The sequence below is a fragment of the Rhincodon typus genome, chromosome 2 (genome assembly GCF_021869965.1).
Source record: "Rhincodon typus isolate 14 chromosome 2, sRhiTyp1.1, whole genome shotgun sequence".
Classification (NCBI taxonomy): Eukaryota; Metazoa; Chordata; class Chondrichthyes; order Orectolobiformes; family Rhincodontidae; genus Rhincodon; species Rhincodon typus.
Genome location: NC_063333.1, coordinates 11,471,442 through 11,487,215, shown reverse-complemented (window position 1 = coordinate 11,487,215; position 15,774 = coordinate 11,471,442). Strand labels below are relative to the sequence as shown.

Genomic DNA, 15,774 nt, shown 5'->3' with positions numbered 1-15,774 from the left:
GTAATAACTTGCCAAAGTTACATTCGTAACATCTAGCTCTCTTTCAAACTCTATGGCCAAAGTGGACATAAGCCAAATATCATGGAACTGCTTTACTAACAGGTTCATCTCCAAGGTCTCACAACCTAGAAGCAGAACTTGTAGTCTGTTGTTAGGTCAATATGAATATCCATATTAAACACTGAAGTGGGAGCACTATCATGGTAGAAATTACGACACTTCCAAATGACAATTGGCTAACCAAATTCCTTGGAAAAACCAGGGAAGGGTAATTAGTGCAAAAACGGAAACTGTTGGAGAAACTCAGGAGGTCTGACAGCATCTACAGAGAGAAAGCAGTTTTATCGATTGGAGTCCAGTGAACCTTCTTCAGAGCCATTCTGTGGATAGATCACTGGACTCGAAACGGTAACTCTACTTTCTTTCCACAGACGCTGCCAGACCTGAGTTTCTCCAACAGTTTCTGTTTTTGTTTCAGATTTCCAGTACCTGTATTGTTCTTTGCTTTATTTTATATGGGCAATTAATGCATCTTTGCCAGTGCCACCCACATCCAATGAATAGCAATAGCACTCAAGCTTAAGTTGATCATTAGTAAAGTGCTTGGTGTTAAAAAAATTTAAAAGAAGGAAAGTTGATTTTGTATCAATGCTTTTGTGAATGTCAAGTAACAAGGTCAGCACTTCCTTTCCAGTTAGAACTTCAGTAATTATAACAACAGGCACACTGATAATTTAACTAAATAACAAGAAATTAAAATGCACAGGATTGGCAAGTCTAAATATTATAATCTCTTTTATAAGACTCATAAATCTAGTCTTTCACTTTGGATTCTACTCGACAAGCCAGTACATGTTGGCTCTGGGTTAAAATAGAACCAAAGCAATTTGGTTGTTTTCAGCCATTAAACCACGAAGAAAATTCAGATTATTCAATTCCGAGCTGCATGTCTATAACACACGATACTTCACCAGCACGAATAAGCAACAAGGAATTTGAGCTCTTTGGGTCAGTGTTACTTTCAGTTGAAATACAAGTTATCAGTGCATCGCCAACAGCTCTGACAGATGCCTCAGTTTTACGGAGTCCTTAAAGATTGCACTTTCGCAAAGCAAGGGTCTACCAATTTAAGAGAGACACAAAGTGAAAGCGCATATATATGGTTATGGAAAAAAAACTTCAAAGCTCAATGACACTTTTTGATTACTTATCCATCTAACCAGTAACAGCAGAGACATAGGCTGCTGAAGCAAATCAATGTTTGACTGAGACGAATAATGGACATTAAAACTCATGGACAGCTAGAATCTGCCTCAACAGGAGCTTATCTTTTCAGTTTTGTGCTACTAAGTTCCAAGTTTTAAGTTCCAAAGAGCAAACATGAAACAAAATGTAGGACCAAACAAACAAGCTTTTAAAGAACAACTCTAAAATACATTTATCCACTTTATGAAATTAATATTGTTGGAATTAGGGTAGCAAAATCATTTGAGACCTAAGAGTGAGGCTATCTCTGCCCTTTTCTGAGCCACTTCAGGCAGAGGTTCACAGCTCAGGGTTACAAGGCATGTCCAATGGCAGAAGCAGCAAACTTTTGGTGATGGGGCAAAATTAGAACACTGAGGGAAAATGACTACTTATAGGTAGAGCTATGTTAAGGAAGAGGATTGGTGTTACCATCAGCACACAAATTAACAATGCAACAGTACTTATGCTGCAAATGGAGTCATATAGTGTGGATATGAGCTAATATGATTAAAAGCAGCTAATGTTAATTGCTGTACATATTTTAGAACTGGTTTTAACTGGGGAAGGGAACTGGTCTATAGAAGAGAACAGCAGTCTGCACTTAGGGACTGAAGATTGTGGAAGACCAACTGGCTCCAGCTACATCCATTTCCAGATGAATATTTAGGAATTAACAACATGTACTTTTGTTCCCTTGTCAAATTGCTCATTGGAATCGAAACTGGGAGGCTCCTGCTAGGAGCTGAAGAGGAAATTGCAGGATTGTGAGGTATGGAGAAAGGAGCCGAGGAACTGTCCTCAGGCAGATTGCTGCGATTATTGAACGAGCGCCACATTATTAAGTTAATAGATGTTTTTCTGCAATACTACTTCATTCTGCAAATTGGCTTACCATTTCAACGTCCATTTTGCGGTAAGCCAAGCCAGCTTTTATACTGACTGTCAAGGTTCAAGATGAAGTGGTATTGTTCACCACCCTAGGTTCAGTCTTACCATCAGCCACTTACGTTTTGGGTCGGATCCATCTGGGCTGCTAAATCCAGCGTCCTTCGCTGACACCCAGGCAGCAAAACAGTCACTCTCATCTAAAGTAATTGTCAACATCTACCAGAAAGAAACAGAACACAAACACAAATTTAGACAACTAATTGCTGCGATGAAAAACTGCACAGCTTTACAGCTATCACAGCAGCACTGATAACCACACTTGAGCTTTGCTCTTTATCTCTTGTCTAGGTATTTTTACTAATAATGTTCCCTGGCTACATGATTTCTTGGTACTCCATTCGAAGCTATTTCTCAATAAACTTCAAAGTAATGACGCCATAACCATTAATCTTGGAGCAGTGTGAAAGTCACAGTCCAAGAACCTGGAACACGCTGGTAAAACAACATTTACACTGGATATAATTCTGACAGAAACACTGACTGAATAAACTGAATGCAACTCCGACACATCCAAAACAAATATCGTTTGAATTCCAAGATAACTTAAAGAGTTTGTTCTTTAAAATCCAGTGATATGCTTAAGCTTGCACTGTTCCACTTTTTTCTGGGGTACAGTTGAAGATGTTGGATAGAGACGAGAGCGTTGGCGGAAGCCATGATGAATACTGCAAATTGCTGAGCCCGGAACCATTGCAGAAGGGGTTTTTTTTGCAGCTTGGGTTTTAGCAAGGTGTGTCAAAGGGTCTGGAAGTAGAACTAATAAATAGGGATTAAACAAGGAGTCAGCTTAAGTTTTAGAAAAGTTGCAATTCTTAAGGGAGCAACTCAAGTGTAATAATCAAGTGTTAAAGGACAGAAACAGCAATGACAAGGTATAACAACGAGGCTAGAATCAACTCTACATGATTGTGATGGTGGAAATCTGGTCGCCCTATTTCTACAGTCAAAGTCATGACAGGGCCAATGATCATTGTCTTGTGTAATATAGTTCAAATACCAAGTTGCAGCAATATTTCATTGCTGAATATTTAATTAGTTTACAGACAAGCTGTAAACTATTTGACTGCTTTCAATAAAATGGATAGTTGCAATATCGTAATTTGTCCTCAGCCAAGCATTTCCTCCATTGTCTTCCCACATATTAACCTCCCTCTACATCACTGTTCTAAACCTACCTCCTTTAAAATGTACAGCAAGGGCTTCATTGAACAATTAGACAACAGGGAAATCAATCATCCCCAAATTCACTTAACTGTTCTGGGACCAGTACAACCCAGTATTTTGCAGGTTGCTAAACAATCAGATTTTCTTTTTAATATGAAAATCACAATTCAAAAGACAGGGTATGAGATATAATTTACAGTCCTGTCTGTCAATGTAGTTGATGAAAAAGCACTTGAAAGGGCAATTGTGTACTTCAGAAAATGTAGATGATCGGTTCTTCTGGAAAGTCAGAATTTTTAGAAAAAAAAAAGCTAAGAAACTGAAAAAAAAAGCAACAATAGAAAAGATTAAATTCTGAAAATTAACTATCAGGCTTTATCACAGATCTGGAGATTGGCACAAAGACAGATTTAGAAAAAATGCCATACTGAAAAAAACACAATGTTTTGTTAAACCACATTTTGGTACAATGTTCTTGGATTCACATACTGTAAATAAGTTGCCACTGTTACACCCTCCTAAAAGTAAGCAATATCAGTTCACATTCTTTAAAATGAACCCATCATGACAGGAATGTAACATTGAAGGATAAAACAATAGTGGCTTCAAAATCATCAGGAACATGGTAACGCAAGTTTGTGGTTTTACATTAAAGTATTTCTAAAAGTCAAGGACATTCAAAAATTCTTCTCCAGCAATGAAGCATCCACGTCTAACTACTAAACTTTTTTTTGATAATGTCTGTCACTTATCAGATTACTTGTTTCAATTGTAGAATGGAAGCTACATATTACGCTGGCAGGATGTGTACAAGAATGGCCCACACCTACAAACATAAACCACGCATTAAATGTTCCCACATTTCAGCATCTGAACCGATATAAATTTAGAAACCAATTTTCCAGAAGCTATCCTATTTTGTCACCAATTTCATAAAGGAAGCTTTGGAGGAGGGTGATGGGTGAAGCAATCCCAAATTCTGGTAATCTGATATCAGGGGAGACGATGGCCTAGTGGTATTATCGCTGGACTGTTAATCCAGAGACCCAAATAATGTTCTGAGGACCCGCGTTCGAATTAAGCCAAGGCAGATGGTGGAATTTGAATTCAATAAATATCTGGAATTAACAGTCTAATGATGACCATGAACCCATTGTCGATTGTCAGAAAAATCCATCTGGTTCACTAATGCCCTTTAGGGAAGGAAACTGCCATCCTTACCTGGTCTGGCCTACATTTGACTCCAGACCCACAGCAACATGGTTGACTCTGAACTGCCCGCTGGGCAATTAAGGATGGGCAATGAATGCTGCCTGGCTAGCGACACCCTCATTCCGTAAATGAGGAAAGAAAAAATATACAAATAGTGGAAATTCATAGCAGGTTAGATAGTCAACCTCTCTCTATAGATGCATAAAGGCCAAGTCAGAAAATGATTATCCTGAGTACATTGTAGGTGAAGTAAGATGGAGGAGACGACCAATTTTCACTACGAGAAAGATTGATACAGATTTCTCAACAGAAGACGGGCTGATTAAAAACTGGTTTGCCCTGTTCTGCTAAAACTAGACTACGACTGTTCTCTTAAGGCAGCTTATCAAACAATTATATTGAGCAAATTGTCCTTGTTACGTCTGTACAACACACAGTCTGAGAATTTATTCACCAACATTTAGTTATTTCATTTCCAAGATCAATTCTAAACTGCTCCACATCAACTTGGGCATGTAACGCAATTACTTCACCGTAAGACACAAAATCCCAGGTTTGCCATGGTGGAAGGACCGGAATCGTGATAGTTCCAAGAAAAGGCTTGACCCCTTTGCAGGGCAACTCAAGAAAGTCAATAAATGCAGTGTTGTCAGCAGAACATCATCACACAATGTGAAAAAATAGTGGGATTCTGAAACAACTAGGAAAAAGAAAACAGAAGAGCAAACTTACCCCTGTTTTCAAGTCCACGGAGAACCAGTTTGGCACATAAACCATTTTGAACCGTTTCTTAATTTCTTCATCAAATTCTACTTTCCCAAGCTCTTCCACCTTGCAAGCCTGAAGGAGAATTTATCAGTTTTATTTCCAATATTCTAATATCTATTTTAATGGACCAGTTACTGCAGTCATTGGAATCTGGTCAATACACTGTATGGAATCATTGTCACTTCTTATTTAAATTCTGGACACAAATCACTCAAGATATCGACTAATTTTTTTTTCCTTTTGGAGGATTAGTGGCAGATCTTGGGGTCTCGATGTGTGAGAGTAGAACGTAACTGCCCAAAATTCAGCAATGTCATTTACACAAAATTGAAGCAGTTTCACACAATGTTTTTAATCAAGAAACTGAAACCAATTGTCAGTGTGCACCTTATGGACCAACAATGGCCCTCCATTGCAGTACTGAAGTGGAGTACTACACATTTGGAGGTACTGTCTTTCAGATCAGATGTTAAACAAAGGCCTTGCCTGTGCTCTCAGTGGGAATAAAATATCCCATGGCATTATCTTGAAGAGGAGCAGGAGAGTTATCTCCCCTGTGTCCAACTGGTATTTGTCCGTCAGTTAATACATTTAAAAAAATTAAGTGGTCACCATGGAAATTGTGCGGGCGAGTTGGATGCTGCAATATTTTACATTACAACAGTGACAGCACTTCAAAAAGCCTTTCATTGGTGTCACACAAGGCACTTTATAAAAGTAAGTAATTTCATAAACTGACTGGAATGCGTTTTTAATCATCATTTGATGGCAAGAAATGCAAGACTGTAGTATCTTGGTAATGCGCCTGTATTAGTAATCCACAGGCTCTGGTTAATGTTAGAAACATGGGTTCACACCATAGTGGCTAGTGGAATCCAAATTCAATAAATTTGGGACAGTTCCAGTAACGATGACAATGGCAACCATTACCAATTGCCGTTTAAAAACCCATTTGGTTCACTGATGTTCTTAGGATAAGGATATCTGTCATCACCTGGTCTGGCCTACTTAGGACTCCAGATCCACAGTAGTGTGGTTGACTTTCAACCACACTCCTAGCAACTCAGTCAGTCTTGCAATTTAGGGTCAAGTAGGGAAGTGTCAAGGAATACTTCTCTCAGGGGGTTCATGAGAACTGAATCAATCAAGTATTGCATGAGATTCCGGGATCTTCAGCCATTGCTTTGAGGACTACAATCTGTTAACTGTGTTGTAAAAATGGAAAAGCATTGAATTTGTTCAGGATCAACTAAAGTCAGGGGAAAATGCAAGCAGCATATATATCTGTGTGCGTGTGTGTCTATGTATTTTTATTCTATAAATAATGAATTTAATGAAAATTAGCCGTGTCATTCAGGGTGTCCAGCACAATCATAATGGCATTAAAGAAAGCCATTTGGCCCACTGAATCTATGCTGGCTCTTTGCCAAGCAATTCAGTCATTTCCACTACCTTTGTCCTATCTCTGTAGCCTTGCAAGTTTAAGCACTCATCCAATTTCCTTTGGTGAAAGCTGAGATGCTCAATGATTCGCATTTTCACACGCAGTGGCTCATTACTACTCACTGCATAAAAATTATCTTCCTCGTTTCTCTCAGCATCTCTCGCCTAAAACCTCAAGTCTGTCTCTCCAAGTGCTTTTATCATCAGATAATGGGAAGAACTTTCCTTTTTCTACCTTACCAAGTTCTCTCATCTTGTATGCCTCCACCAAATCAACTCAATCTCCTTTGGTTCAAGTAGAGCAACCCAAGTTTCTCCAAAATAACCTTGCAGCAAAGACCCCTCATCCCTGCAAACATTCTAGTAAATTTCCTCCACTGCCAAGGATACTCACATCTTTCCAAGTCCAAAATCCCACAAGGATGGACAACAAATGTTGGCCTAGACAGCAACACCCACATCCATGAAACAATCAATCAATCAGTGAGGCAATTGAGGGTTATAGGGATAAGGCAGGAAAGTGGAGTTGAGGATTATCAAATCAGCAATGATCTCATTGACTGGTGGTGTAGACTCGATGAAGCAAATGGTTGACTGATACTTCTGCTCCTATGCATATAGTCTAACTTTTAAAAAAAGAATGTTACCTTCAAAGATCTATTTGCATGAAACCGTAGGTTACTCTGTCCCTGCATATTCTTTAAAACTATGCCACTGAGTCTGTTACTTCTTCCTACCCCTGCTAAAATGATCCCAAGTTGGTGTTTAAAAAACAAGGCAGGGTCCTAGCACTGATATAGATATTCAGTAGTACGAGGTGGTGTGCATGTTACAAAATTTGCAACACCAGCAGGGACTTTGGTCCAACTGGTTGCTGTCAGTGTTTATGCTCCATTGGAACTTGACATACCATTGTTAAATCAGTAGAGTAATACTGGGCTAGTGCTAACAGCTTATACATAAATAGCAAATTAGACCTCTTGAGATTGTGGTATGGAATGTACAAATCATTTTCCTGCAGAATAAAACTGAACATTCCCATTGAGCCTGCCAGTGGTGGGTAAGTTGTTGGAAGTGATTCTGAAAGATAGGATTTAGATGCATTTGGAGAGGCAAGGACTGATTAGGGATAGTCAGCAGAGTTTTGTGCGAGGGAATTTGTGTCTCAAACTTGGTTGAGTTTTTTAAGGAAGTAACCAAAAGGATTGATGATGGCAGAGTGGTAAATGCTGTTGACATGGACTTTAGTAAGGCCTTTGATGAGGTTATGCATGGTAGACTAATTAGTAAAATTAGATCACATGGGATTCAGGGTGAGCTTGCCAACTGTTTACAAAATTGGCTTGACAGGAGAAGACAGAGGGTGGTGGAAGAGGGTTGTTTTTGGGACTGGAGGCCTGTGACCAATAGTGTTCTACAGGGATTAGTACCGGGCCCACTTTTGTTTGTCATTTATATTTGGATGAGAATACAGAAGACATGGTTTGTTTGTGGAAGGTAAGTTTGTGGATGACACCAAAATTAGTGACACAGTGAAGGAGGTTATCCAAGATTACAAAGAGATCTTGATCAATTAGGTCTATCAGCTGAGGAGGGGCAGATGAAGTTTAATTTGGATAAATACAAAGATGTGGAGGTGCTGGTGTCGGACTGGGGTAGTCACTTCAGCTGACGAAGGAGCAGCCCAGTCCAACACCAGCACCTCCACATCTTCTGAAAGCTTGTGATTTTAAACAAACCTGTTGGACTATAACCTAGTGTCGTGTGACTTCTGACTTTGGGCAAATGCAAGGTATCACATTTTGGAAAAACAAATAGGGGTAGGACTTAGACAATTAAGGGCCTGGGTAGTGTTGTAGAACAGCGAGGGGGGTTCAGGTACATAATTCTTTGTAATTTGCATCACAGGTAGACAGGGTGGTTAAGAAGGCATTTAGCACGCTTGCCTTTATTGTTCAGACCTTTGAGTATAGGAGTTGGGAAGCCTTGTTAAGGTTGCACAGGACATTGTTGAGGCCTCATCTATAGAGTTGTGTACAATTCTGGTCACTTTGCTATTGGAAGGACATTAGTAAATTGGAGAGGGTTCAGAAAATATTTACCAGGATGTTGCCAGGAATGGAGGGTTCGAGTCACAAAAATAAGATGGATAGGCTGGGGCTTTTTTTCACTGGAGTATATGAGGTCGAGGGGTGGGTGACCTTATAGAGGTTTATAAAATTATGAGGGGCATGGAACAGGTGAATATCAAGTGCCTTTTCCCTAGACTGATGTGGCAGAGTGGGGGGGGTTCAAAACTAGGGGACATAATTTTAAGGTGAGAGGAGAATGTTTTAAAAAAGGACATTGGGGCAACTTTTTTTTTGCACACAGTGGTTCATGTTTGGAATGAACGGCCAGGGGATGTCATGTCGTGGATGGAGCTACAGTTCCTGCATTTAAGAGACTTTTAGGTAAGTACATGAACAGGAAAAGTTTGGAGGGATTTGGGCCAAATGCAGGCAAGACTAGTTTAGTTTGGGAACATGGTTGGCGTAAACTAGTTGGACTGAAGGGTCTGTTTCCAAGCTATGTGACTATGACATTTCAGCCATAACCAAACTAATATGAATCACTCCAAGATGAGTCATGCCATGCAACAACAAAAGCCGCCAGCCTGTATTCACTTAAAATTAATACATCATTTAATTCTGCTGCCTCTTTTTCCCCAGGGGAATGCTTGGCTTTTAGTCCAAAAGATCAGTTGCTGACACGAAGCAGAAGGAACTGTAAAAGCTCAAATTATGATTTTTAAAAAATATATAAACAGCTGAAGTATTCAGGTTGTAAGACAGGTTGTGTTCAAACAGCAAATGTTAGTGACTCAAAGACAACCAGCTTAACAAGTTTGGAGCGCAGAATGTGTCAGGGAACAGCTCAAGCAGAAAATAGATTATTTTTGAGTGGCTAAACTCATTTTACACTCAGTTCATTTACGTAACTTGTCCGTGCCATGTTTCACAGTGTGAGTCACCAACCTTTACCAAATTATAAAATGAATTTTAAGGCAGCATAGGAATTACTTTAATGTCCATTCTAACACTGAATTAAGTCGTGCTGTTGCAATGCAGATCAGGCTGATGAGAGCCTATTATAAACCATTTCCATTTCCTTCATTAGGGAGGAAGATTATTTCGTAATCTGTTCTTCAGATAAAAACATTAGGTTATGAACACCCTCTGAGCAACTCTCCAGTTTAAATTTGGACTCACCTTCAGTACATCCCAGAATGCCACAATGTTGTTTGTATCTTTGGTCACTATGTGTCTCTTGTCATTCAGTATATGACACTGGATGATACTGGCACCCCCTGGAGGATATAGAGAGAAGCAATACTTCACTGCTAAGGTTAACTTGTGTGATCATAATTCTTTTTTAAACAAAACTTCATCATGAAAGGGTAGAACCACCATTTGACCCAACAGATCATGCAACTGTTTATTCTCCAAATGAGTCCTTCTTGAAGTCTTTCTGTGCAAACTTAGAAAAGTCTTCCCCTGTATTTGCGAATTTGTAATTGTAACGTTGTAAAATTGGCAAAAACATGTTGAGGGTTGTGGACATTTTTCAAAATTAGACATCTTGGCATTAGACTGGAGGTAGGTACAAGTAAGTTGACTAGTTCAGTATTGATTCTCTTTTGCTGCTGTTAAACTTATTTAATTTAATTGTTCTCTCAATATTTTCCACTTCTCTCTTTTTCACCTGTTAGTCGCATTCTTGATCAATACATTTTACATTGACCTTTCTGAAAAACAAAATTTGCTTTCAATTTTCATCTCTTCTCAATACTTCGGATATCATTTCCATAGGTGCTAGAACAGATTGACCGTCCTTCTCTCATCAACTGCCTGCCACAAAGTCTAACTCCAGAATGTTGCAGTCAACTGCAGAAATCCTACAGCTAATGCCAAAGATGAGCAAAATTGTACTAGTTTGTAACTGCCAACAATCTATTATAAAGTATTTTATTTATTTACGCACAAGGATAAAATTGAATACCAGTTGGACACTTTTTACAACAAAAGACAAATTCAAATACCAGAACTCTCGTGCCTGCACAATGGATGTAACCAAATCAAATATACATCAAGGCAGGAAGGAAGCTGAACAAATAAGTAAGTATCCTCTCATGCTACACTAAATGTCAGCAACACCATTTGTCAATTGAAGTCATGTTAACTATGGCTGGCTTTCCAACACAGTCCATAACCTACGACAATGATCCTTGGGTAAGGATCTGTGGAGACATCAGAGTTATTTTGTGTCAAGTCCAACATGACTTCTTCAGGACTACTTCACATCAGGCTCGAAACATTAACTCTGCTTCTCTCTCTCCACAGATGCTGACAAACCTAGAGTTTCTCCAGCACACATGGTTATTATAACAACCTTGGGCATGTGCTCTGTTGGAAACCGATCTTAGAAGTTAATTAAAACATGATAGAAATTAGGCATCTCTTTCTCCCATCATCCACACATCTCATCACAGAATCGCAATTGTTACAGCCTTGCGGCAGCTTCTCCTACCTGGCCCAATGAACCTGCACATTCTTCCTTTTAAATAACCATTGACTTCTATGCTGAAAGCCTTGGTTGCACCTATTGCCAGTATACACAATAATTCCTAATTGCCCTCGGGACTTTTAGTGTTGCAAACCGGCAAGATATATCTGCTGCCGATTTAAACAGTAATAATTCTTTTCTTGTTTTGACCAAGAATTATAGGTTTGGCTTGGAGATGTTTCAGGTGGAGTACTCTAGCATAAAACCCAACATCCAGCTTTATCCTGTTCACTGGTATATCAAATCTGAGCCTAAAAGATGGGTTAATTTTATAGCTTGTAAACATATTCAATAGGCTTTTGGGGGCAGATATGGACTATATGGAAAGAGATGCTGCTGCTGATAGCAGAAGTTTAAGTACCAACAATTTTAAAGAATGCCCCTACTATTCTGTACATACACATATGACAGCAGGGTACATTAACAAGCAGATGGAAGTGCTAGTGGATTGTCCAAGACTGAGAAAACTGTCCATAACTTTTATCATATATGTTCCAGAAACTAATATCTGACCACATCCACTTTAAAAGTAGTATCTTTCCAGCTCAATAACATGACCAGGCTTCACCCTGCCTCAGTTCATCTTCTGCTAAAACTCTCATCACTTGTTTGTAACCTCTGGATGTTTCTATTCTAATGTTCTCCTATCCAACCTTCCAGCTTCAATTCTGCAGGAATACCTGCTAATCCAAAACTCTGCTGCTTGTGTCCTGACTTGCATCATGTCACATTTACCTTACTTCACTGTTCATTAACATTGACCCCTAGTTCAATAATACCTCCTATTATGAATCCTGTTTTCACACTCCTCCCTGGTTTCGTTCTTTCCCATTTGAGTAACCCCTCAAATCCGTTCTGAGGCCTCCGGTTCCAGACCGCCACCGCCACCACAACACCTGGTATCACATTTAATTCCTAAAGCTCCTGGCTTCTTGCTGGCACCATCTCTTCGTAACACTGCTTGACTCCAACCCCATGTCAGCTCAGCTCCTGTTGAAACCCACATCCATGTTTTTGTTAACTCTACAATCAAGTAAATCAACATCCTCCTGACTGGTCTCCCACGCAGTGGACCAAATGGCCTGTTCCTGCGCTGTACTGTTCTACAAACTTGAGATCATTTACCTGCATCTTAACTTGCAAGAAGTCCCATTTCTGCATCACAACTGGCTTCACTGATCTACATTTCCTAATCAAGTAGTAACTGGATTTTAAAATTTTCACTTAAAAGAAACCGAAAGAGTTGCAGATGCTGTAAATCATAAACAAAAACAAATTTCTGGAAAAGCTCAGCAGGCCTGGCAGCATCTGTGGAGAACTGTTTTGAGGAAGGGTCACTCAACCCGAAACCTTAACACCGATTTCCCTCCACAGATGCTGCCAGAGCTGCTGTGCTTTTCCAGCAATTTCTGTTTTTGTTTAAAATTTTCTTGTTCCCAAAATGGCTTCTCCCCTCCAAATCTCCCCAGCATCATAACCCTCTAGGATAACAATGCTCCTCAGATTCAGGCCTCTTGCATGTTTCCAATTTGAACTGCGCCATCATTGCTGCTGTACCTTCAGTTGCTAGGCCCTCCCTCCCATGCTTCTTCACCATTCTCCTGTAAGGCACATTAAAACTCAACTGTGACCATGTCTGCAGTCATCTAACCTGACATGTCCCTTGGGAACTCAGTATCATACTTTGTTTTATAATGCTCCTGTGAAGCACTTTGGAATGTCTTGTTGCATTAGGAGGTGCTATACAAATGTTTTTAAACATTAAGACCTCTATACCCCCTCAATGGAGACCTCTCATACAAGGCCATCTTAAATATTCTATCATTGATGGCAGTGCTTTCCCAGGTCTGAAACCTCTACACTTCAGGTAGGAAGGTAAACCTCTAAGATGTTCCTTAAAATGTACTTCTTTTACCACACTTTTCTATCCTAATATTACGTTGCACATCACCATGTCAAACCTTTCTCTTGTAGATTGATTTGTGACATTTTAATATGTCAAAACATGTTACAAGTACAAGTTGGTTATTGTTTGGTGCCTTGATGCTTTGTTTGGTGGAGAATAAGCAATGCTTTTGTAAAAATTTTAGAATTAGTTACGGCTAAATATCATTGAATGGGTTACATAGGAAGATTCATTGCAAAGTTCACCTGAAAACTAGCGACATGAATTACTTCTTTTGGCACGCAGACATTAATACAAGTTCTCTGCTTTGGTTCACTTTTCAGTTAGTTGACATTCTTAACTACTTCTACCATAGATAATCTTGTCTCTTTCTGTCTCTGCATAATATCAAATCAGTACATAAATCTAAAAGTTTCCTAATCACAAAGGTCTAACAATGCAATATTTACAGTCTTTTGGAGCGGTAGCAGAAAATGATAGAGATTCCAATTGATTTGGAGTGTGATAAAAACTAGGGTTCCCAGGCAAGCTGTCCCACTTTTGGCAACTGCAAGGATGCTGGCTTTGGTTTATAAATGACTATGCCTACATATGGAAGCTGCCTCTCTGTTGTGAAAACAAATGGAAAGATTGCCGGAGGAAGCCCCCAAAAAAACAAATTCTCCAAGTTTTACGAGGTCAGGATAACTTTCTGTTTGAGAGCATTGACTATGACATTTTCAAAACAGGCAAACCCTGTAGTGGGCATTTTCTTTGAAACAATGTAGGTGGGGAACAGAGTGAGGACAGCATAGGAGTGACCGGCACACTGAATCATTGAGATAAACAGCAAACATGATTTTGCTTCATTAAAAGCCAAGTAAAGTTCAATTATTGAAGATGATACACTTGATATCATCACTACAGAGACTGAAAAATACAAAGAACAGTACTAAACAAGTACAGGCCCTTTGGGCCATCAAGCCTGCATCAACAACACCTTTCTAAACTACAAACCTTTTGCCTCTAACACAGTCTGTATCTTTCTATTCCGTGCCTATTCGTGTACCTTTAATAAATTCTTATCAAAGTTGGATTAAGCCACCTTTCTTTTTTGAATAGGTTTCAGGGAAATCCCTACTTTCTCCAATTTCCCCAGATATGTACAGCTTTGTTCTTAATAAAACAAAAACAGCATTGCACTACAGTGCTTCAACTAGGTCTTTTAAAAAAAAAACAGAAAACATGTCTACAGCAGTTTGTTACTCATTTGACTGCTCATTGTAAGTTATTTCAAGCTACTTTAAAAAAATTGTTCAGCAGTTCTGTTTATCATGCACTGACAGAATTCTACTTCTGGCTTGCTGAATTTATTCATTGGAGTAGTTCAGTTGTACTAATTTAGATAATTCTAGTTTTGAGATGGCTGAATTCAGCTGAGACAACCACAATAACAGAATTGATCTTGATGTCACTGAAGGGAATGCTACAGCCAAGTTTAGCATTTCAGCATTTCTAATGGCTATGCATCAGTAGACCGAAGTTGTTTCTCCAATTACTATGCAGCAAACCATGATGGAAACAAATATGTGGGCACTGAGTGAGTGGAACTTTGGACAGACTAAGGAAATGCTAATCTTATTAGAATTTAACTGCTGTGCAAGAGATTGTTTTGTCAAAATGTCAACTTTAAAAAACAAATGAAGTCTTTAAATGTTACTTTTTAAAATTCTTCCATGGATGTCAGCGCCACTTGCAAAAGCAGAGCACTTGCTGCACATCCTAACCTGCTTTTCAGAAAGTGGTAGCTACTTGCCTTCTCGAACTGCTACACCTTATCTGGTGTTGGTAAACCCAAAGTGCTCAATTCTTGAAAACAATGCAACATAATACACCATAGGTTGGCTGAACACAGACCTAATCCATCAAATCACCAAACAGAAAAATGAGATTTCAATTGTAATGCACAGCTGTGGAGGCCACATAAGCAAAAGTCAAACCAGTACTGTAATGAAACATTGAACTTCAAGCTGCCCCATTATTTACTGCACAACGTTCAAGTAGTCCTCTAACCACACCATCTCTTACTCTTCCACTGTTGCATAGTACTGAATCTCAACTTAACATGGAGCCCACAGGCACAACAAAGCAGGTCTGCAGAATACCCAAGGCAGAAGTTTAAATGACCTCAAGTCATGGTCTGATTGACATGAGCGCAAGATTTAGCTTTTCAGATTTTTAAAACAATTAACACTACTGCTATAGAGATTAGATACCATCTGTTTTCACACAAGGTACATCAAAAACTGTTCTCGTTTTCTCCAAAACAGTTCACGATTTAGTTTATTTTCTACCTGTTGACATGCAATCAAACATTAGTTTGCACTGTGACTACAGCTGGACATAGTTCACAATAAATATATAATTATTTTACCCAGACAAGGGGTTGGATGAACACAGCAGGCCAAGCAGCATCATAGGAGCAGAGAGGCTGACGTTTC

At 39.2% G+C, this 15,774-nt stretch overlaps 1 protein-coding gene across 2 annotated transcripts in view; it reads right to left on the bottom strand.

The window, feature by feature from the left end:
- The window catches only part of wdr48b (WD repeat domain 48b), a 96,758-nt gene that overhangs the window by 21,116 nt on the left and 59,868 nt on the right, over positions 1 to 15,774 (bottom strand). For both annotated transcript variants that reach the window (XM_048615230.1, XM_048615236.1), the window contains exons 11-13: positions 10,035 to 10,132; positions 5,305 to 5,412; positions 2,256 to 2,352 (exon numbers count right to left, since the gene is read on the bottom strand). In XM_048615230.1, the coding sequence (XP_048471187.1) occupies positions 2,256 to 2,352; positions 5,305 to 5,412; positions 10,035 to 10,132 (303 nt within the window). The remainder of the gene's footprint in view (positions 1 to 2,255; positions 2,353 to 5,304; positions 5,413 to 10,034; positions 10,133 to 15,774) is intronic.